Source organism: Lycium ferocissimum, chromosome 4 (assembly GCF_029784015.1).
Source record: "Lycium ferocissimum isolate CSIRO_LF1 chromosome 4, AGI_CSIRO_Lferr_CH_V1, whole genome shotgun sequence".
Lineage (NCBI taxonomy): Eukaryota > Viridiplantae > Streptophyta > Magnoliopsida > Solanales > Solanaceae > Lycium > Lycium ferocissimum.
Window position 1 is genome coordinate 19,987,264 of NC_081345.1, and position 23,815 is coordinate 20,011,078.

Consider the following 23,815-nt stretch of genomic DNA (forward strand, 5'->3'; position numbering starts at 1 on the left):
TCTCCCATGTGAGTGAAAGTCACAAACTATGAATCGAAACAAGGAGCACTCATCGCAATAATTGGTTGAAATTAAAAGCGTACAATGTTAGCTTCCCCAATTTTCTTAGCCTTCGAATTAGTGGGGACCTCATGGACCTAAAAAAAATAGTGGGGACCTCAAGTGTTTAAAACTGGCATTTAATTCTTTTTCCTTTGCAGGTACTTTAAAAAAAAAAAAAAAAAATCTTGAATTTCCACTCTCTTCATGCGCCGCCAGTTAAACCCCACATGCTCATCCTTGACTTCACCATTTTCATTTCTCATAATCTCATAAATACGGTGACGAGCATATCACATAACCTTTTCCTTATAACTTTACGGCCAAACCCATCGACAGACACATGTGGTCGTCCACTTCTTTCACTTGAGCACCTAAACTGACCCTTATTCCATTTAAACACTTCAGGTGGATCATTTTTATTCCACTTAGATACTTTTTTACAACGTTATCTTTGAAGAAACCAACACCAAAGGGGCGCCACCTCATCAGACATCCAATCAAATTAAAAGCGCCAATTTTTAATGATCAAAACTCCACGAATTTATAAATTAGTGAATTTACAATTAAAATGAGTTGACACAATTTAATTGAGTTGACACAATTTAAATGAGTCGTCACAATTTAATTGGCCACTTAATCCACGTAGGAGACGATAGTGTTGGTTTTACTCCGATAATAGCAAAAGTGTCTAAATGGAATAGAATGACCCAATTGAAGTGTCTAAATGGATAAGGGCCACTTTAAAGCTCGTCGTTGGTGACGACTAAAAGGTTTTTCGATGCCTTTCTACTAACTTTAATCAGAAAACATTTTTTTTTTCCTTTTAAATTGGACATTTAATGTTTGGGAAATTTTCAAAAATACACTATTTGTTGAAATTGAGTTAGGATAAGGTCTGTCCAACTTTAGGTATGTCGTTAACTACTTCATCCGTTCACTTTTACTTGTTCTATTTTTAAAATATATTTTTAGTTCTACTTATCATTTTCACATATCAAAATATCTTTTATTTTATTTTTAATATTAATTACACATTTTAAATTATTTTTAAATTAATATAAATATTATGATAAAATACATATTTTATTTATTATTTTTTAAATAACGTGAAAAGTTAAAAGCTGATAAGTAGAAGCGAAGGAGGGAGTATTTTTTTAAAAAATAGACGAAAGAACGTAATTTTTCCTTAATTATTTTTCTTTCTTGTGTTTTGTTTATTTTTATCTTCTAACTTGAAATTTTCAGTGTCTACATGCGCCGCCGCTATTAAAACCCCACGTTTATCCTTGACTTCACCATTTCCATTTCTCTCAAACTCCAACAATGGCGTCTATCACCGCCACAAACCACACATTTTCCCGTAACCCTAACATCTCATTCAACCACAAAAACCCTCTCATTCACTCTCAAGCTCTCAACTTCAAACCATCATTCCCCAAACACGCCCTTATCCGTTGCTCAATCCGAAATCGACCCGAATACACACCGAACCACATACCCGACCCGAACTACATCCGAATCTTCGACACAACACTCCGTGATGGGGAACAATCACCCGGGGCAACAATGACAACAAAGGAAAAACTTGACGTGGCACGTCAATTAGCTAAACTTGGTGTTGATATTATTGAAGCTGGTTTTCCTGCTTCTTCTGAAGCTGATCTTGAAGCTGTCAAGCTAATTGCTAAGGAAGTTGGTAATGGTGTTTATTAGCTGTATTTGTTATTTAAATTTTGCTGATTCCTGTATAGACGTAGGCTTGTTTAATCCTGGAGAAACATTTCATGCTGCTGAAATAGTTTGTTAAGACAGTGTCTAGTACGGCTCAAGCCAATTTGTGTATTTATTTAAAATATTATCATACTCCTCCCTCTGTCCTGATTTAAGTGTCTTAGTTTGGTTGAACACGGAATTTAAGAAATATAGGGGGACTTTTTAATCTTGTTGTTCTAAATTAAAGATGTGTGTAATGTACTAAAATGTAATCTTGTGGTTTTAAACTTGATGGATGGTGTTTGCATTGTCAACTTACTAAATATAAAAAAAGAGATTCTTTTTGGGATAGACCAAAAAGGAAAGTAAGACTTAAATTGGGACAGGGGGAATAATTGTTTCTTTCCCTTGTTTCTTTTTTCTTATTAGCTGGATTTGTAAATTAAATTTTGCTGATTCTGAAGTAGGCTTGTTTAATCCAGGGAAACATTTCACACTGCTGAAATAGTCTCTTAGGACAGTGCCTAGCACGACTCGAGCCAATTTGTGTATTTACTTAAAATAATATTGTAGTAGGAATATTTCTAATTCCAGTGCTATTATTTTGCTAATAGATAATTTTATTATAGCGTTTTAATCGAAGGGGAACATCTCACACTATTGAAATAGTTTCTTAGGACAGTGCCTAGCACGACTAAAGCCAATTCGTGTAACAACAACAACATACCCAGTGGTGTCTGGGGAGGGTACAATGTACGCGGACCTTACCCCTACTTTGGGAGGTAGAGAGGCTGTTTCCGGTAGCCAATTCGCGTATTTACTTAAAATATTATTGTAGTAAAATTTATTTTTTGTAGTGCTATTATTTTGCTAGTAATAAATAATTTTGTTATTAGTGTTTTTACCTTTGTTTCCCAACAGGTAATGGTGTTTATGAAGAGGGACATGTACCGGTTATTTGTGGACTTGCGAGGTGTAATAAGAGGGATATTGATAAGGCTTGGGAGGCTGTGAAATATGCAAAGAAACCGAGGATTCATACGTTTATTGCCACGAGTGAGATACATATGAAGTTTAAGTTGAAGATGAGTAGAGATGAAGTTGTTGAGAAAGCTAGGAGTATGGTTGCTTATGCAAGGAGTATTGGCTGTGAGGATGTTGAATTTAGCCCTGAAGATGCTGGAAGGTTTGCATTTTGAACCTTCCATAATAATTGACACCATTTCATTTCTATACATTTTCAATAATTATTCAGATATTCAGAATTGAGACTTTGGCGTGAGGATTTCGTTAGCAGACGAATATTTTTACCATTACATCAGTAATTATTCATTTTTCACTAGTATAGTACTCCCTCCGTCCCAATTTATGTGAAGGTGTTTGACTGGATACGAAGTTTAAGAATGAAACACTTCTAAAACTTGTGGTCTAAAATAAGTCATAAATATTTGTTTGGCTGTAAATCATCTCATTAAGGGTAAAATGAGAAGTTCAAAGTTAAATTGTTGCTAAATATAGAAATGTGTCATTCTTTTTTAGACCGACTAAAAATGAAACAGTGTCAAAGGGAGTATATATTTGATAGTATAATTATTTAAGTCAATTAACATTTACACTTCATTCCCCTATCAAATACCATTATATACTTGTGTTGGCTATTGTTTCATTTCATCTGACCTCATCCCTGCTAGAATTGTTGATTCTGGGGTTTTATATTGTATGAAGATAATTATTGAGTTTATGCTATCCACAAAGTTGCCAATCCGGGAACTAAGGAGTAAATAGGACTTATTTCCTTGTTTTTCTTTTGGATTAGTCATGGTCATTATGGTCTTATATGTTGAACAGATAGTTGTATGCTTAAAGATAGTGTTAGATAAATTCAGATGTTTATTTTAAAGTGACTCAAAATTTAGATGGTGAATGATCCTGAAGAATTCTGAAAAGTTTCTGGAGAAAATCTTGTCACAAGTCTGCTGACACCAAGATTGTTTTATTAAACACAAATGTTTATGGCATTCTTATCAACTAGCGCATGTTGAGACCTTGAAATTATTTGAATGTAGTGACTCTTTTTCCCTCTCAGTGGAACACCATAAAAGATAATAAGACCTTGTGCTCTGTTAATTTACCTTTTCCTATCAAGGAGTTATCTGGTATGATGCTTTGAGATATCAAAGAACAGGGTTATACTACCAAGTATTATTCTGTTGTCATGTATAAAAGTTTGTAGACTAGCTCAGTGATTAAAATCAAGAATGGGAACTACTTTCATGCATTCTGCTAACTTGGATCTGTTGCTCCCCTTTTTTCTTCCTGGACTGAGCCTTATTCCTGTTTATTTGCAGTACCTTCTTGGTACTAGTTTTAATAATATTACTTACCTTATCAAAAAAGCCTTGTTTCCTGTTTTTCCTCTCAGATCAGATCCGGAGTTCCTTTATCATATCCTTGGAGAGGTTATCAAAGCTGGCGCGACAACCCTTAACATCCCTGATACTGTTGGATACACTGTGCCCAGCGAATTCGGACAATTGATTGCTGATATAAAAGCCAATACCGCAGGAATTGAAGATGTGATCATTTCAACACACTGCCAGAACGATCTTGGGCTTTCTACTGCCAATACCTTAGCTGTATGTGGTTCGATGTTGTTGAGAACCTAGTGGTTTATGCCAACTTAAGTTGTATGTACATTAAAGCCTGTTCAATTTCAGGGAGCATGTGCAGGTGCAAGACAAGTAGAAGTGACCATCAATGGTATTGGTGAAAGAGCTGGAAATGCTTCTTTGGAGGAGGTGTGTGGTTGCTTTCACTGAGAAACTTCAGTTCTCTTATGTGGCATTATTTGAGCTCCAAAATTTGAGGGGTGGTAAGGGGTGGAATCACTAATTATACAACCTTGACTATGCATTTCCCTCTATTCTTTCCCCGACAAAAGATGGGTCTTCAAAAAAATTCCCATAATCTTGTAAGGCATTCTCTGCACAAAAGGAACTATTGTACCTCTTCCTAGACTAAATTAACATCTTGATTTTAGACTGATTTTAGAGTAGAAACTGTGTAATTATCCAACCTTCATTAGAGGATCTTGTGGAGCTACATGTTCTTATTCTTTTGCAAAACAGTAGTTGCAAAGATGCAACCATTCTGCCGTAGGTTATGTTATGTGCTGTTGAAACTGACAAACTACTGACGTGTATGGGATTCCTTTTCTCTCTATGGTACTTGGTTCTGTTTGGTTTTCCTCTTGGGCATGTTGGGCTTTCATTTTCTAACCTTTTACCTTCTCGAATGCTGGAATAGGTTGTAATGGCCTTAAAATGTCGTGGAGAGCAAGTACTAGGTGGCCTATATACAGGGATTAATACAAAACATATACACATTTCAAGCAAGATGGTTTGTACTCCTACTATCTCATAGTCTGGTGTCTTTTACTGGTTAATATTTTTTCTGATACACATTCTGCTGACCCTTGTGCAGGTAGAGGAGTACACGGGGCTTCATGTGCAGCCACACAAGGCCATTGTTGGAGCTAATGCTTTTGCTCATGAAAGTGGCATCCATCAGGTTTGTGTAATTTGCTCTAATTCATTGTTGAAAGAAACAAATGTTCTAAACCCTAAACAGTTCCTGAAAGAGGGAAATTTCTTACTAGTTAATGGGCATCTTTTCTTTTCTTGGTAAAAGTAATTCATTGATATACAACAAGTAAGTGCTGTGAAATATTTACAAGAGACAACTATATTACAGATTGTGTGATGAACTCAAGAAATCAACCATGGTATCTTTGCTTTAATGTTGTTAATTCTACCTTTATTATGCTATGACTAAGCAAGAGTTTTTGCTATCTAAGTTGAAAATAGCTTATTCTATTCATCCAATAAGTTCTGTAATTTGTATTCCCATGCTCTGAGAATTTGGAGAGTTCACTATTCTCTTGGGTAAGAAGAACGGCCCATTTTTGCACGAGTGAGCATGAACAGTATTATCTTTTAACTTGTCGCAGCAAAATAATAGATTTCAGAATTGGTCTGGTTCTGGTTAGTGGTTACTAAGGTTGTTAAATCTGATATTTCAAAAGCATAATACGGATACGGTAGCTGTTTTAAGAGTAATTTGCTGATGTATACTGTAAAATGAGTTGATGCGAGAGATAAAGAGAATGAAGGAGCGGAAGAGAAGGAGAAAGAAAGAAGGGAAAGGGGTTACGAGGTGCTTCCGAAATTATTTTACGAAGAGCTTCTAAAAACTTTCGAGATACACAATATTTTTCTTGTCCAGAAAAAAAAAAAATTAAAGTAGCTCAGTGACGTGTTTTGGGACAATGTGAACTATAGATTGAATCTTTGCTGGTATGTCACAGCTTTTTCAGACGATGACACTGAAAATTTGGCTCTTAGCATGAAAACTTGATCTCTGAGTTTTAAGCAACGGCTCACAGCTTAATATAAAGACTTTTAAGATAAGTTGCTCCAAGTTTTCCTTCTTGGGGCAATAGATTAAAGTAAATTTTCGGTGCCCATATTTCAGGAGGGGCAGGGATTTTATACCTCCTGATATAAAAGAACTTCTTTCAGGAGTTTGAATCTGCTTGTTTATGGTCCTTCTCACTTTAGAGTTTAGATGTGTAGTTACTGTTCCTGCATTTGAATATCTTTGAATGCATCTGCCACGGACGTAGTTAGAGCTCAATTAAATATTTTATTTGCATCTGTTTTTTTATCACCTTGAAATGCATAAAGTTTTTCAGTTAAAACTTCTTTGAATATATGTAGTATATTGTGTCTCCTCTCCCTTTTCTTCCTAACCTCAAAGCTGGATTCTGCACCTTTTTATAAATCATAAGGTTGTTAACTTTTTTTGTTAAAAAGAAAAAATTATTTCAGTTTTTCCTTTACAAACTCTTCCCCTTCTTAAACTACTTTTTATCTTTAGGATGGAATGTTAAAACACAAAGATACATATGAGATTATATCTCCTGAAGATATTGGGCTTCATCGTGCTAGTGAATCTGGTATTGTCCTTGGGAAACTCAGGTATGTGATTTAGCAATTAATGCTTATTGCTATGATGGCATAATTGTTAGAATTCTGTGCTGTTTGAGTTTTTCACTTATTATCCCTTGATTATTGAACTTGCTTTGTTTTAGTACACCCTTTTAGTTTCTATGAGGGAAATCTTTCTTTACTACTTGAGTAAGGCTCCCTGATCTGCACACAGTTACTGGTTCAGATAGTGAATCACACCTTCATTGTTTTAAAATTGTGGAGGTTTTTATGAACTTACCTCTCTTCTCTGGAGGGATGAAGTAGAAGCTTATTGAGTTTGCCTCACTTTAATATGGTCAGAGCCACCATTGCATCAGATAATTGTCATCACAGTCTGTACCGTTTTTCCTCATGTGCCCTCCCTTCTAACCTATGTTGCTCGGACTCTTCAATAATATCGATGGGTGCGTGTTGGACACTCCAAAGTTAGTGCATTTTTGGAGAATCCGACACGGTTGCGGCAACGGAAGTGAAGAGTCCGTGCAACTTAGCTTCTAACTGCTCTATTCACTATTGACATTGAATTACATCATATCTTCAAGGACATTGATATGTTGAACATTCTTTTGTAGTGGGCGCCATGCTTTGCAATCCAAAATGCTTGAGGTAAATCGTATGCCCTGAAAATTGAGTTTATTGTTTATCTTTAAGGGCATGAGACAAATTTTAGTCCTGTTGCAGCTTGGATACGACATTGAGGGAAAAGAACTTGATGACCTCTTTTGGCGATTCAAATCTGTGGCTGAGAAGAAAAAGGTGAATTAAGTTGTTGAAATTTCTATTTTTGTATGGTATATTTACATTATTATTCAGGTGCACGTGGAGTGGTTAGTAAGTTTGCTATGTTGAGAATTTATGGGTTGGGATTTTATGGCTGGAACATTTTCCCCTTCCTATATTACCTAGTGGATAGAACATCGGCTAAAAATATACTTACGATCTCAACAATTTTTTTTTTTAATTGATGAAAAACTCTCTCTTGACTTTCAGTAATCAATCTTACCTTTACAAAGTATGTCACATCTTCAAATTTTGTGAATTATAGTGTTTTTATTCATCTATTTATCTTACTGCTCTTTCAGAAAATTACAGATGATGACCTGATAGCACTGATGTCAGATGAAGTTTTCCAGCCTCAATTTGTTTGGCAACTTCAAAATGTACAGGTAGATGTTAATGTTGACTGTATTTGCACTGTTTCTATTCAAGTCGCTGACGTAGATCTGGATTAAAAAGGATAGTTCAGCTGATTGAAAGACTTCCTGTTTGATGGACAGGTTACCTGTGGAAGTCTTGGCCTTTCTACGGCAACTGTTAAGCTCATTGACGCTGATGGTCAAGAGCATATTTCTTGTTCTGTTGGAACAGGGCCAGTTGATGCGGCTTATAAGGCAGTTGATCTCATTGTCAAGGTCTGAAATAGAAATTAAACTTCCTACTTATAAATAATCTTGTCGCAGTGCTAGAACCCATATTGATTGCAAGCTGATCAGTAGGTTACTATTCAACTTTGAAATGGTTAATCCCAAACACATTTGGTGGGATCTCTTTTATGCAAATCATATTCATAATTATACAGATACTAATTTTATTTCCTCCCCTGGCTATAGATGCATCAAGTTTGAGTTTTGTTAAGCAAAATATTCGAAAGCTCGTGATTTTGGATATATTGTCTTGTTGAGTCCTCATACCTGTATTTTTTTGTCGTCATATGTACTACAGTCTACATATAAAGTGCCTTCAGGTCAACTTATTTTTCCAACAGTTTTCTTGTTGTTGAAGAAGTCAGGTCAACCCAAGCATATGTTGTACTTAAAAACTAAGACTAGAGTTCTTATCCAAATTTAATAACCACATATGAAGTCCTTTTCTAAAGCTAGTCCGATCCTAACTCAGCATCCAGTGCCGCATTCAATGATGACATCAGTAGACAACCCAATTTCTAAATAACAAATGTTAGCTATTTTTCTATAATGTATTATGAATCTATTTAAGAGCAGTTTCATTATTTTCCACATGAATGATCAACCTACTAGGTTTATTGTAGTTTCCAAAAATAAGTAAAACTATTTTAGATATGCATTTTGAGTAAGAATTTTACATTTTGAATTTGTCTTACAAGCAGTTACCTATATATCTAAAGAGAACCCAAGTTTTTTATCTGGAGGATGGTGTTGTCTCTAAATCAGCAGTCAATTTATTGTCCTCTATTTAATCATCTTTTTTGTTTAATGTGAATTTTGGTCTGGTATGAATTGTAGTGGTCACGCATTGTGCAGGTACCTGTATCACTCCTTGAGTATTCCATGAATGCAGTCACGGAAGGTATAGACGCCATAGCTTCAACAAGAGTCTTAATTCGTGGAGAGAATGGTCATACATCAACCCATGCTTTAACTGGAGAGACTTTTCACCGTACATTTAGGTATGAAATGTATCAGCCATGTTGTTTGCGTTTATTCTTATTTGTCCTCTTTCTCTGATAGAACCTAGGAAACATAGAGAGAAGCTGTGGTTGGGGGGGTAGAAAGGCTGACAGTAATTTTGATGACACTAATTTTGAATCTGACAGTAGTCTTTAGATTCATGTTTCCTCCTCTGCACCTCTCTCCCCTTCTCCTGGCCGTTCTTCTATAGGTGCAGCCTTCCCCCAACAAAAGGACTTGCAGGCCCCTTCTTTTCTCCTTTGACTGCCCTCACCCTTTGTGTTTCCTCATCACTGCATCCCCCAGGCTGCACCCCCAGGCTATCCAAGTACTGCTCCCAACTCTTACTCCTGTGACCCCCCAGTTCTTTCTTCAGTCTCCCATTTTTCCATTTGACTTATCCAAAGGGTACACCAATGTCAGTGTGCACCAAGTAGAAGAGTGAAAATTCATAGTATACATGCTTGGCTGGATGCCAATCATGCGTCCAACATATATTCAATCCACAGGTAGCTAATGCACAGACATCATGTTTGTTTGGGCAAGTCTGTAATTTATCGCCTTTTCTTTCTCTTACTAGAAATGTCTTTTGTATATACTTTCTTCTTGCAGTGGAACCGGAGCAGATATGGATATTGTTATCTCTAGTGTCCGAGCCTATATTGGTGCTTTGAATAAGATGATGAGTTTCAGAAAACTGTTAGCGAAACACAACAAACCCGAAGGCAGTGCAGTTGTATAGGTGCTTCTGTGCGAATTGAGTTTATGGTTCTTATGTGACTGCCTGGAGCTTTGTCAATTGTATAGAAGTGGGGAGGCTGTTCAAAGAATTTTGACCTTCATGTATCTTCAATTTTAGTATTGTGGCGGCCAGAGGGTCGTCATACGCTTAACATGTTCTTCAATTCTCTCCATTCTTCTGCATGTTGATGTGTATTCTGTAGTTTACTCAAAAGAGATAACTTAAATGCCAGGTAGTGCTTGAAGATCATTTAAGTTTTATGGTGTATCAGTTAAAACACAAGACACATTGTCCATATAAGACGTGTTTCAGCCTTATAACTTTGTTCATGCTCCCGCTTTACTAAAGTATGAATCTCAGTCTGGTTTAATCACACAAACCTGGTAAGTTTTCCAAATGGTTTCAGAAATTATGAATCTCTCTTTTTCTCTTATTATCAATTTATATGTGGTGATGTTCTAGCACCTGTATCTGATCAATCAGCCTTTTGAAACAGTGTGGGCTGCTGTTTTATCAGTTTGCCATCCGAACTTGCAAATTTGTGTTTTGCGGTTTGCTATTCTAGAGCCAGCGAACAAACGGGCCTTAACTCATCCCTTATGTTAATTTAAGTAGGCGTTTGGCCATAGAAACCAAATATTTTTCACTTTATTTGGAATTTTTGAAGTTGGAGTTGAAAATGAACTTGTGTTTGGTTATACTTTTTGAGGAGAGAACACCGCATTTTATTTGGAATTGTGAAGATGGAGTTGAAAAACTGTTTTTTAAACTTGGAATCAAACTTCAAGTTGAGTTTGAAATTTTCACAACCACATGCAGATATTCAAATAAGGTGAAATTATTGTAGAAAAAGTGAATAATATTTATTGACAAATGGGTCCTTCAGTCTAATCCAGTAGCATCCTTTCAAACGAAGATGATATCTTTTAAGTAGGCGAAAATTATTCTTGTTTCAATTGTTTCAACCTAACATCTTTCTTAACCATGTCTGGTACCACATTACCTTGTAAGGCAAGTTGGATTATTTCTTCCCTCTTCGGTCCTTAGTGGCATTTGTTTTCGAAAAAGCGTTAGAATATCTTTTTTTTTTTTTTTTTTTTTTGTTGTTGTTTTGAAAGGCTTTTTCATTTGGATAAAGTTCAGGCGGAAACCATAAACTGATTGAAATTTTCAATTGTTTTAAAGCTATATGATTACGCAATTACCCACACTATTAAATATAACTTTCTCAACCTCTTTTGAGGCAGGGGTATTCCTAATCGATAATGCATATAGTAATGACTAATTAAAGAGAAAGAGGGGAGAGGTAGGAAAGGAAATCTACGAAAAAAAAAAAAGAGCAGGAATGTCGAAATCAAATGATCAAGTCAAGCACGTAAAAGCACAAAATTCAGTGCATTTTTTGTAAATGAATAGCCTTCAAACTTGTTGGTTGCTATTAATTTCATGTCTCATAAGAACGATCTCCGGGACTTGGAGTTTTTCTGAAATCAGATGCAGGTTGAAGAAAAGCCCACACAACACTGCTCTAGATCAAAACGGGACTAGAATGCCAGCCACATTAGATATCTGATGATGGTTTAACCTTCTCTTTCAAGAACTGCAATATGTGCTCGCGTTTCCAGTTATCAATTCTGCAAGACATACCGAAAACATTAGATCACCAGAAAAAGATTTGGCTGTTATCGAGCATACGTGCAAAAGGAATGATGCAATGCACCGGGTGCTAACTAATCTTTGTCAGAAAAAAAAAAAAAAAAACTGAACTCCATGAATTGCAGCTTTTGCAGCTCCTCGTATTCAGAATTCTCTAGGTTACTAATCAGATCACCACAAAGATCTCTGAAATCATTTAGCATGTCACACGCTCATGACCCAAAAGTTTATCTCCCGGTGACAACTAAATATCTGTCTACCTGTATGCTGAATATAGTTAAGTTTCCTGAGAAGGGAAATAGGAAGACATATGAAAGAGGAGGATTTAGATAACGTATCAGGCCATAAGCATCGTGCTGATTAGTACAGAACATGCTCGATGCACTTTAGATGCATTAGAGAAACACAAATCAGTTGTGCCCACCACACAAAACACAAAGGAAAGAAGGGAAAAAGAGACAGGAAGATGACCTAATGGTTTCCTTGTGCTCTCCATGTTCATCCAACATGATCAACTTTGGTGGAGAATTAAATGCATATTGAACTTTTACGAAAGGGAATTTATCCTTATCTTCTTCAATGAACCCAACGACTTCAGGATAGAAAACCAGCTTTCTCATGCAGACTTCCAGAACTGCTCCAGAATAAACAACCTGCAGTCACAATTAGAGTAGATTAAAATTTAAAAGTATCATCTCAAAGTAAGAGGCATCATATTGATCAATCTAAACAAAGAAGTACCATGCTTTGCCATAGATAGATGTAACAACTCATATGTTAGTCTGGTGTTTCACAAGGTTCATGATCTACTCGAACCACTAACTTCACTGTTATGAAATAGCATGTCATGTATTTATGCAAAAATTGTAGATCATGCTGACTCTTTAGGAATTCAACCATCCCCCCAAATAAGAGAAAAGGATGAAAAAAGAAAGAAAGGAATGGTGCCCCCACGACTTTGGTCTAGTGGTAAGAACGCAACAAGTAACGTGTGGGTTAGACAAATGTCACGGTTCGTACCCTGACACAGATAAAAGCATGGTATTTAAGTGGAGAAAGGTACCGTGTTCCATTGGCCCTAGGGAATTCTCGGTTATTTAAAAAGAAAAGCAAAAGGAAAGAAAAGACAGCTTTCTCCAAAGTGATATTTTGACATCTTATTTCCTCCCTCCGCCTCTCATAACTTTTTGGTCAAGGTGCTTGTAAAAAGATGACCGATTGGTCCACTTCTCATTTTTTACAACTTTATTCATTTCCAAAGTACTGGGGGATTGTGAGCCAGGTATCAAAACCAAAAAGTTATATTTTTAACTTGCCTCAAATAAACACGCTAACAAAAGAAAAAAATGGATGCGGGACAGGAGAAGGGCAGATAAGCGTCTTCATCTGGCGTCTTAGTCTTGCCTCTATTTTATTCTAATTATTTTTTGGGCATAAACATCTTTATCGAAAAGTATTTTGGGAGCAAACATAAATCTATCATAATGTGAATCTATCTTACCTCTCCAGTGGTTACATGGAAGCGGCGACACTAGTGACCATAAAATCAGAGGAAACTCTTCAAAACTCTATATACAAGTATACAACCTAAATTAAAGATGCTAAAAATGACCTCTAGCAGAAGAAATATCTAGGTCGGGTCTGTACCTTACTCATGGCATCTTCAGAGTCTTCTGTACAACAGCTCAAACATTCAGACACCAACTCTGTGAACAACACAGTAGTACTATTTAGCAAGACATAACTATACTTGTGAACATGCATATGAAAATTATACTAGGAGAAAAAAATGATAGAAAGATACTGACACAAAAGCAGTTTATTTGGTCATTATTAACTCCTAGTAATCCACAAAAAAGGGAAGAACCAATAAAATGGCAATAGTTCCTGCATCCAAATACGGGGCAAGACTTCTATGAATATATTTTATTGGTGAAGATTTCTGAATTAGTGCCATTTTTTCCACAACACTGTTCTTTTTTTCCTTCTGAAAAAGTAGTTTTCTCTGACTATGTATGGACCTGATTGTCAATAAATTATAATGATTAGTCAAATTTAGTACTTCTATCATATCATTCTTATACAGTGTTAGCAGTCCTTCGTCTCCCAATAGTTTAGCGTAGTAGTTATTTGCATATATTTCTTTGTAGTAGTTATTTGCATTTTCTTTGTAGTAGTAGTTTGCAGTTTCTCATTCCAATAATCTTAGGAATACATGTTCTAGTTTCTAGGGGTAGTAATCTTATCAGTATTTGTATTTAAACTCTATGTTTATCCCAGGAAATGTATGCAGAATATTATTCCAGTTTTTGAGTACGTAAAACTCAAGAGATCGTAGGTTCTCTCTTAACGGACCAGTATCATACGTCGAAAAAAGAAATCATATTCTCCTAATTCTCTCTACGTTAACTTTGATTCTGTCTTACATAGTCCCGTAACTCGATCCATAACAAGGGACCGTAACAACTTGATATCAGAGCCGGGAGTTATGGGAGATCAAATTCAACATCAACTGGCACAATTGATGAACTTGTTCCAGGAAGAACGTGCAGCCAATTTAGCCAGACAGGAAGCCATAAATGCTTGTTTGGATGCACTCACAAAGGATTTGGCAAATTCAAAAGCCTATTCTGAATCAACTGAAAATACCAGTCAGAACCGAGGTTGGAAGGGTAAAGCTGCAGCGCCAGGAGGGTCGAGATCAGAAACAGGAGGAAGTTCCATCATTCCTAGATATACAAAGTTGGATTTCCCACGATTTAATGGCCAAGACGACCCTTTGGGATGGTTGAACAGGTGTGAACACTTCTTTCGACACCAACAAACTTCAGAAGAAGAAAAGGTTGGACTTGCTTCTTTTCGTTTGGAAGGGACAGATAAGCCTCAACCGTCTTGGGATGAATTCAAACGTCAATGTAACCTTCGTTTTGGGCCACCAATTACAGAACTCAGAAGTTGGGAGAATTGGCTAAGTTACGCCACATCGGGTCTGTGACAGATTACCAAGAGAAGTTTGAGCAGTTGGTTTCGCGGGCTGGTACACTCACACAGTCGCAAAAAATTGAACTTTATATCCACAGTCTTGTTGATTATATAGCAATTGAGGTTGAGTTGCATAATCCTCCAGATTTGGCTACGGCGATGAGTTTATCCCGGCTTTATGAACGCAAGGAATAACCCCTTTGTTCGCAAATGTTAGATGCCTGTAGATCATAGACAGCAGATTTCTCACCTCAACAACCTGCCAGATTTGTGAAGAAATTGACCAAATCTGAGATGGACGAAAGACGACTTAAGAGACTCTGTTTCAACTGTGACGAACTATTCACTCGGGGCCATAAGTGCAATAAATTATTCAGGATTGATTTCATTGATGATGAGGAAGAATTTGCTGAAAAAGAGGGAGGGAAATACTAGTACCCTCCACACTTAGCGCTTGAGGACAAGCGCGATATGAAGGAGGGAATTAATGTTAGCAGTCCTTCGTCTCCCAATAGTTTACAGTAGTAGTTATTTGCAGATATTTCTTTGTAGTGGTAATTTGCAGTTTCTTTGTAGTAGTTGTTTGCCGTTTCTCATTCCAGTTATGTTAGGATACATGTCCTAGTTTCTAGGGGTAGTTATCTTATCAGTATTTGTATTTAAACTCTATGTTTATCCCAGGAAATGTATGCAGAAAATTATTCCAGTTTTTGAGTACTTAAACTCAAGAGATCGCAGGTTCTCTCTTAACGAACCAGCATCATAGGTCGGAAAAAGAAATCATCTTCTCCTAATTCTCTCTACATTAACTCTGATTTTGTCTTACATCATCCCGTAACTCAATCCATAACAGGGGACCGTAACATACCGGATCAGTGAAAGGTTGAACAAGTTTCAAACATTTCTAATCACAATCAGACATCGCCTGAGATACACGACTTTTAACATATCCATATAATCCTCTCATATTACGACTAAATTCAGCAAATAATACATCCCAATTTTTCTAGAGGTCTCAGCATTTACTTAAAAATTAAGAATTATTTTTTGCAGTATAAGGATGAGGGCAAAGATACAGAGATAGCAAATATGAAGGACTTGGACCACCTACGAGATTGCATCTATTATAGCAAAATAAAACAGGAATTATGTACTTACAAATGGTTGCAGATTCAAAGCAAAATATTGTGACTTTTGTAACACCAAAGATAAACTAATAAGCTTCTATGTCCCACTACCTTCCAAATCATTTTCATCAGTGTTCCAGAAAGCTTTTCTATGTCGGTTTAGTACTCATACAGTCCCCTTGAACCTTTAAAACCCTACCAAAATCCCACCAACTGGGGAGAATGGTGCACTGGAAACTACTACAGGTTTACTACATGGTGTAACGATCCTCCAACATCAATAACATAGTTAAATCATTACAGGCTAGTTTAGCCCATAATAGTTTTTATGTAGACGTCTATCATTAATTAAGGTTCTAGTTAGGACTCCTGCTATAGGTCCATTGCAAAATATTATAGCAAAATAAAACAGGAATTATGTACTTACAAATGGTTGCATATTCGAAGCAAAATATTGTGAATTTTGTAACACCAAAGATAAACTAATAAGCTTCTATGTCCCACTACCTTCCAAATCATTTTCATCAGTGTTCCAGAAAGCTTTTCTGTGTCGGTTTAGTACTCATACAGTCCCCTTGAACCTTTAAAACCCTACCAAAATCCCACCAACTGGGGAGAATGGTGCACTGGAAACTACTACAGGTTTACTACATGGTGTAACGATCCTCCAACATCAATAACATAGTTAAATCATTATAGGTTAGTTTAGCCCATAATAGTTTTTATGTAGACGTCTATCATTAATTAAGGTTCTAGATAGGACTCCTGATATAGGTCCATTGCTGTGTTTTTCCCAGACTAGAACTAGTTAAACAAGTTCAAACAGAGCTATGATTTAACGCAATTAACATGCATTGGGTTGCTTAGTGCAAAAACAACACATCTTAGTTACCCACAGATGTGGGATAAATCTTGTCTTGGATGAGTCAAAGCAACTATCGAATACCATTTCCACTTCTGGTGCCCAGAAAAAGAGCCAAGTAAGCATGATTTGGAGAATATGACAATGAACAAAAGGAGAACAAAAGCAACTTATCGAATAAAACACTATGTGCGAGCCACCATCTTCAAAGCGATTTCAGCTCGACTAGGGTGCAAATCGTTTGAGACCGGTCGCTTCCCAAGGTTCCACAGTACTCCATAACACGTGCAATCACCGCTGGAAGTGTGCAGAAATACAATTGTCTAGAAACATAATTGAGAAGAACAACTTTGCGAGAATGAGGATTTTGTTTTCGTATCCGATAATTCACAAAGAGGTTAAAGGCCAAGCTACGGAAAGGAATTAATCCGTAGTTATTACAGAATTTATTCTGGAGCAGTTACACAATGCTGGAAACGGTTAGGAAAAATTAAGCTAGGCTAAAAAGGTGTGCGACGCCACATCACACGTCGCGAGCACAAGCCAAACCGGACTGTAGCGACGTTGCCAAGTTTCAACTCAACACGCATGGGAGAAGCTTAACTAAAAAGTTTGTATATAAAGTGCTCAAAATGACTTTAATCTTTCTATGTGAGATTTGTCTTTCACATAAGAAAAGAGAGTAAGTAAAAAAAGGGACCCACAAAGAATGCTTTGACTTTGCTCACCAACAATCCCTTACTAGTGCAAAGGAAGGATTATATACTTGAGTGTCAATATCTTTCTATTTGAATTGACACGTAGTGGAGTGAGGCAACAACCAATATCCAAAAACTAAAGTACTCTTGAACCAAATGAACTTCAATTGAGACCCCCACAACACATATTATCCTTAATTTAATATAATTTAATACAAACTCTGCGATACTAACAAAATGCTTTTGTGGTGACGCACACACCTTGGATCTCATGAGCGCTCTAGAAAGACGTCCCAAGTCTTTCATAAAAGACGACCAAACTTCTATACTCATGTAGGTGATTCCATCAAGTCTATCTCAACATAGACCGCCTTAATGCTATGGAATCATTAAGAGCAAAATAACTCAACCTTACGAAGCACTACCACACGTCATAGGGATAGAGAATGTAGTGCATATTGAGGGCTCATATGGTTTCATTTGACCACATATTGTTCTCATTCTTTACCTTTACATTAGTGGGAGATTGTTGGTATAATTAACACTTTGTTGGCAATGCAAAGTTAAAGAATGCTTTGTGGGTGCTTTTATTTTACTTACTTCTTTGTCTTATGTGAAAGACTAAAGTTTTACATAGATTAAAGCTATTTTGAGCACTTTACATACAAACTTCTTTCCTCCATGGGATTAATTGAGTTTCCTCCATGCTTGTTGAGTTGAAACTTGGCAACCACACAAGTGTGTCGCCACCGTCTGTCCGGCTCAGGTCGTACTCCTGATGCGTGCGCAGTGTGGTGTGGCGCACCTTTTTAGCATGACTTTATTTTTCCTGACTGTTTTCCAGCACTGTGTAACTGCTTCAGAATAAATCTTGTAACATCTCCTTGAATAAATTTTGTAACAACACAATTTAATTTTTGTAACAGCCACAGATTAATTTTTGTAAATGTTCCTTTCTATAACTCCAGCAACTTGGCCTATAAAAGCAACACTCTTTGTGAGTTATCACAAACAAAAAATCCTCTCATTCTCTCAAAATTTATTCTTCTCAATTTTGTTTTTGGGCAATTGTATTTTTGCAAACTCCAAACTTCCAGCCATGAATGCACGGGCTTGGGAATGCTGTGCAACTTTGGGAAGCAACCGCCGACTGGTCTCAAACAATTTGCACACAGTATTTGGGTTAAAATCACTTTCAAGGTAGTGACTCGCAACGACACAATATTTTATCCGATAAGTTGCTTCTATTCTCCTTTTGTTCATTGTGGATTTGTCATCTTTTCTAACAGATTAGTATGTAAAAGTTGTTTGGGATGAGCTACCAATTTGTGGATGAGAGATCTTTTGTCAGTGATAACCTGGTGTAGACTTCTGTAACCTATTGAAAAAGGAATTCTGGCCTTGCCACATTTCCTCCCGTATAAAGGTTCTGTTCTCAATATATAGGGTAAACAATATTACTTGGATTTTATATCTAGGCCGTTCTATCCAACTCCTCCGGTTCCCTTTTCTCTTTCAATTATACTGCACTCTCCAAGCCTTTTCTCCAATTCACACCCATCCATGAAGCTAATTCAGCCATGTTTGTCTGTACTTTCCTTTTTAGTCCGTTTAAAAAAGAATGACTCTTTATTTTTGGCAACTCTTTGATTCCAACTTTCTACATGACAGGTTTAAGACCACACGATTAAAATGCATGTTGGTACATTCTACATATCTTTAGTTTAACTAGACCACACTATTCAAAAGTCCTACTTTACTTTCTTAAACTCCGTGCAAAGTCAGAGCCGGAGGGAGTAACTAACCAATTGAAATGGATGCAGTAAATGGATGTTGTGAACAACTATTTCAGAAAATTGTAGAAGAAGAAGCATAAAATACAACCCAATAAACCTTGTACCACAATGAATACACTAAATTAGGTGGAGAAGTAAAAATGGAGATTAGAAAGAAGCACCTTGATCTTTGACATAGTCAGAAAGAGTAGTACAATCGGAGCATAAAGCTAGACCCGTAAACCCCAGATCTTCACACACATTCCTGCTTAATTGCTCAGCATTTGCCCCCAGACTCCCAATAAGGAAGCATATCAATGCTACCTGCATCACACCCATCTTTCACTCTCTCTTTTCACTTTGCGGATGGAGTCTATGATCTATCTATCTATCTATCTATCTATGAGGACGATTGTTTGACCCGAATCGCACTTAACACCTCGGGTAATTTTGACTTGACTCTACAAAGTTTATCTTAAACAAAAAATCATTCAAGAATGGACTTGAAATGTCCAATGTACCCTTTGTAGATAAAAGTATCTATATATTCTACGCAAAAGGCTCAAATATGCCATCCAACTATCGGAAATGACTCATTTATGCCACTCATCAATAGTTTGGCTCATTTATGCCATCAAACTATAGGAAATGATTTATTTATGCCATCGAACTATAGGAAATAGCTCATTTATGCCACTCATCAATAGTTTGACTCATTTATGCCATCGCCCGTTATTATAAATGACTCATCCATGCCATATTTCATTAAAGCTGATTTTACAATACCATATATGACTCGTGGCCTCCAATTAGAGGTCTACGTCATTTAATTAAACCAGCCCAATTTTAATAAAATATCCGACCCATACACCTTACCCACGCACAACCATAATCTAGTTGGAGGCCACATGTCATATATGGTATTATAAAACCAGCTTTAATGAAATATGGCATGGATGAGTCATTTTTATTAATAGCAGGCGATGGCATAAACGAGTCAAACTATTGATGAAAATAAATGAAGCCATTTCTATAGTTCGATGGCATAAATGAGCCATTTCTATAAATTCGATGGCAAATAAATAAACTATTGACGAGTGACATAAATGAGCCATTTCCGATAGTTGAATGGCATATTTGAGCCTTTTCCGTATATATTCTATTAAAAGGAGGGTAGTATTAAGGCAAGTGAGTAATATGAACAAGTCAATTGACAACAAATTCTATTTGTATTAATTTTAAAAATAAATTAATTAACGTTATTAAATGTACTCACCTAATTTGGTGAATTTAATTGGAGAAATATAATTAATTGATATTCTTGAATAATTTATAGTCAAGAATACTCTTTTAAATGGTAAAATATAATATGATATGATAGAATTCAAAAAAAAAAAACTTTAAAGCTGATGTATCTAACCATATTTAACACATAGTATGCTTTTAAACCTTAGCAACACCATAATCCGTGTGCAATTAAAACTCAATGATCCTTTTTTAAAATGAGTTATTATTAAACAACTATCACGTTTCATTTAAACTAAAAGTGAAGGAATAAAACATTGAATTCCAATGAGAATAGTGAAAAACTTTTTAATATAGATTATCACTATTTTATTATAGGGCTTTAAAAAAATCAGAATATCTTCTAAAAAAAATGAGTTATTTATTAACCAAATGCCACATTTTAATTGAAATATTCCACTACTTCTACCTAAATAATTTGTTCCTAATTTGTCGCTCAATATTCGAAGTTACCTTATTTGAAATAATATAAGGAATATTTATATATGACAACGAATATTTCATATGGTGCAAAATGAGTTGGAAAGTTAGTCAATTCGGAGTAAAATCGATATGTACGGGGGAAAAGTTAATGAATTAGCAATCAATCAATTTTATATCATCTAAATATGCAATAAAATCACGTTAGTATATCTGCCATTCATTTATGGAATAATTTATACGCAAATCCAATTTGAACAAATAATTTATTAGAGTTCCAATTATAATAGGAGTGTTACAGTTTTTTGTAATCTTAAATTGTATGAATTGACGTATGAGTTGTGATGAACAAAGTAATGACTAAGTTCTTAAATTTATAATTTTTACTCTTCAGCAATTTAATTTTAAGTTTGTTTGGTATTTGAATTTTTCGCACGAAGAGGGCGCATCGATTATTATGATAATCAGGATTTAAATTCTCCTTCCATTACTAAGGTATGATTTAATGAACATTGATTATTAATATTTTTAGTTAAATATATTTTATCGTTTTATACTGAAAAAGTTTATGATTTCCTTTTCTTATTTTATGTTTGTGTTGCAATTTTCAGGAACTTACAGTCTTATCAGGTAATGACTCAGAGATCAATGATGAAGCCGCAATAATTAATTTATAATATAGTAAAAATTAAGCCTTTTAGATCGTTTAATATTCTGGGCATTCTTTTATGTGTTATGCCTTTAGTTTTTTTTTTCAATGTTAATGTTTTTTTATCAACCCATATGATTTTTTAATTTTACGAATCTCAAGATGATTTAGGCCATTGAATGAAGATGTTTATGAGCAGGCTACACTTGCTAAGCCTTGGAAGAAACGAAAGGCAAATACGTCATAAGATAATCGATTCTCAGTTTATATCCAGAGTCCAACCAGATTATATTTATCGATGTTTTATATAGAGGAGCTTGTAGACAACAAGGATTTGAAATCTTGCGATAGTCCAGCCTATGGTATTGAAGATGAGGTATACTATGAAGTGAAAAATCAAATTAATCTATTAAAATGACATTTTCTAGCTTATTCACTGTCTATATCATAAAAGATATCCTTTTTTCTTGATATTGTTGTTTTAGTTGAGACTTAGTGTGAACCAATAGATGATATTGAGCCACTGTTGGAAGCTTCATAAGTGTCTTTTCTATGCTAAGCAGCAGCAAAAGGGAGTGATTTGGGTATGTTAGCACTGGCTGTGGGGTTTGTCATTTTAATTGTTTGTTTCCTTGCTATGTTGATATCTAAATAATACCTTCTAAAAGACGTGAAAACACAATGTCATTTCATTTTAGTTTCTACTTTGTCAGGCAATTGTCATTAAAATGTCGTTCTAATTTCTCTGTTTTATGAATTAAGCATTGCGACTCTTGATTGTTTGATTACGAATTAACAAATACAATTTTTGAATTAAAAGATTAAAAAATGAATTGAAAGATAAAATATATTGTGAAAGATAAAAACTATATTCCCTATAAGTATGTTGATTTTGGATGTTAAGATATACGCCTGCTTGCTTGAAACAGGGAGGAAGAAAATCTAAAATTATTCATTAGAAAATTAATTTTTCACCAAAATAAATCTATTTTTTAGACCATATGCAGAGTACTGCAATTTAATTACTAACGAAATAATGATCCTGGGGATCAAATGGCATAAGTTCGAAAGGTTCTTACAAAATTTTGCCACATAAAGCAAGGGAATCAAGTGTAGTTTTCATATTAGAAGTATTTCGAATTCCTCAAGTACTCCCAATAAAAAATTCTTTGCAGTATATATGTTTTCAAAATTCTACGATTTATTCATGAGTAACAACCAATTCCAATGTCTAAGAGACTCAGAAGTTAGTAATCTAAAAGAACTGTTCAAATCGAGGAATTACTAGATTAAAATTCAATTTTATTAAACTCAAATAAATTTTTTAAAATAAGTTTAGCTCATTATAAATAAATTTTTTATATTTAGTTTATTTTTGGTTCATTTAAAATTTTAACGTATTTTGAAACAACAAATTTATTGTTGTCCAATGCCATTTAAATAATAAATTGAGTTGATTTCTCTCAAAAAATAATGTAGAAGTCTAGGCATATTGGGAAGTAGTTATTATTAACAATTTCATCCAAATATGTAACTACTTATTTAGAAAATCAATTTCAACACTCAAGGCTAATCAAGTATTTACAATCACCTAACCCAAACGAGCTTTATAACAAGGAAAAACTAATAAAAGCCGCATGACAATGTAACGATACTAAGTAATGAAAAACGCAATAGCGATACACAAGGGACACACACTACAAGAAAGAAGACATTTGCCAACAAAAATGTTTTTGGTGTCATAGATAGACTATTGTTGCAAAAAATATTTTTGGCAACAACATTTTGTTGTTGCCAAAAATACTTTTTGCAACAACAGTCAATACTATGGCAACAAAAAAGGAAAAAAATATTTTTAAAAGATTCATAATATATCCCAACAATAAAACTAAGTTATTGCCAAATATTGAATTTTGTCAACTATATTATTTTTTATTCTTAAAAAAATTTTTATTACGTTTAAATATGCAGTAGTGACATATACTAAAGAGAGTAATGAGTAGGAATATTCAATCAAATGGCGAACTAAAATATGTTACATGATAATTGTCTACAATATTAGTAGAAAACGTAATGAGGGTTAATATCGATTTTGTACATACTTTTTATTTAAAGAAAAGGAAAAGGAAAAAAATCTACATTTCGACTTAAAACAAGAAATAGAAAAGTCCAATTCAAATTTGAGCTGAGAGGATATATTTGAATTCCATATGAGTTAATTTAAAGATAGCTTAATTGCAGTTTAATATTCACTTTATCCAACGAAAAGGTAAAAATTTAAAAAATTTAGTGTAAAAATGTAGGTCGGTAATTTCAATTTAAACTTGAGATGAAAAGATATATCAAAGCTTCACATGCTAAAATCTT

At 35.1% G+C, this 23,815-nt stretch overlaps 2 protein-coding genes and 1 long non-coding RNA gene across 3 annotated transcripts; 1 reads left to right on the forward strand and 2 right to left on the reverse strand.

Moving 5' to 3' along the window:
- The first annotated feature begins 1,234 nt into the window (after nucleotides 1-1,234).
- Nucleotides 1,235-10,297, forward strand: LOC132051746 (2-isopropylmalate synthase B). Its single transcript, XM_059442942.1, has 13 exons — nucleotides 1,235-1,738; nucleotides 2,677-2,941; nucleotides 4,178-4,391; nucleotides 4,473-4,553; nucleotides 5,062-5,154; nucleotides 5,239-5,325; nucleotides 6,694-6,794; nucleotides 7,379-7,412; nucleotides 7,488-7,562; nucleotides 7,889-7,972; nucleotides 8,084-8,218; nucleotides 9,086-9,231; nucleotides 9,845-10,297. Exons 1-13 carry the CDS (start codon nucleotides 1,366-1,368, stop codon nucleotides 9,972-9,974), a joined length of 1,818 nt encoding a protein of 605 aa, XP_059298925.1. The 5' UTR covers nucleotides 1,235-1,365; the 3' UTR covers nucleotides 9,975-10,297.
- Nucleotides 6,852-7,226, reverse strand: LOC132051747 (uncharacterized). The gene is made up of 2 exons (XR_009413874.1): nucleotides 7,093-7,226; nucleotides 6,852-6,940 (listed from the first exon to the last, which is right to left on the reverse strand). It is a non-coding gene; the product is annotated as an uncharacterized LOC132051747 (long non-coding RNA).
- A 1,023-nt stretch (nucleotides 10,298-11,320) lies between the features above and the next one.
- LOC132051748 (uncharacterized) lies at nucleotides 11,321-19,488 on the reverse strand. Its single transcript, XM_059442943.1, has 4 exons — nucleotides 19,257-19,488; nucleotides 13,278-13,336; nucleotides 12,102-12,283; nucleotides 11,321-11,608 (listed from the first exon to the last, which is right to left on the reverse strand). The coding sequence occupies exons 1-4, from the start codon at nucleotides 19,411-19,413 to the stop codon at nucleotides 11,536-11,538; spliced, it is 471 nt and encodes a 156-aa protein (XP_059298926.1). The 5' UTR covers nucleotides 19,414-19,488; the 3' UTR covers nucleotides 11,321-11,535.
- Between the last annotated feature and the right edge of the window lie 4,327 nt (nucleotides 19,489-23,815).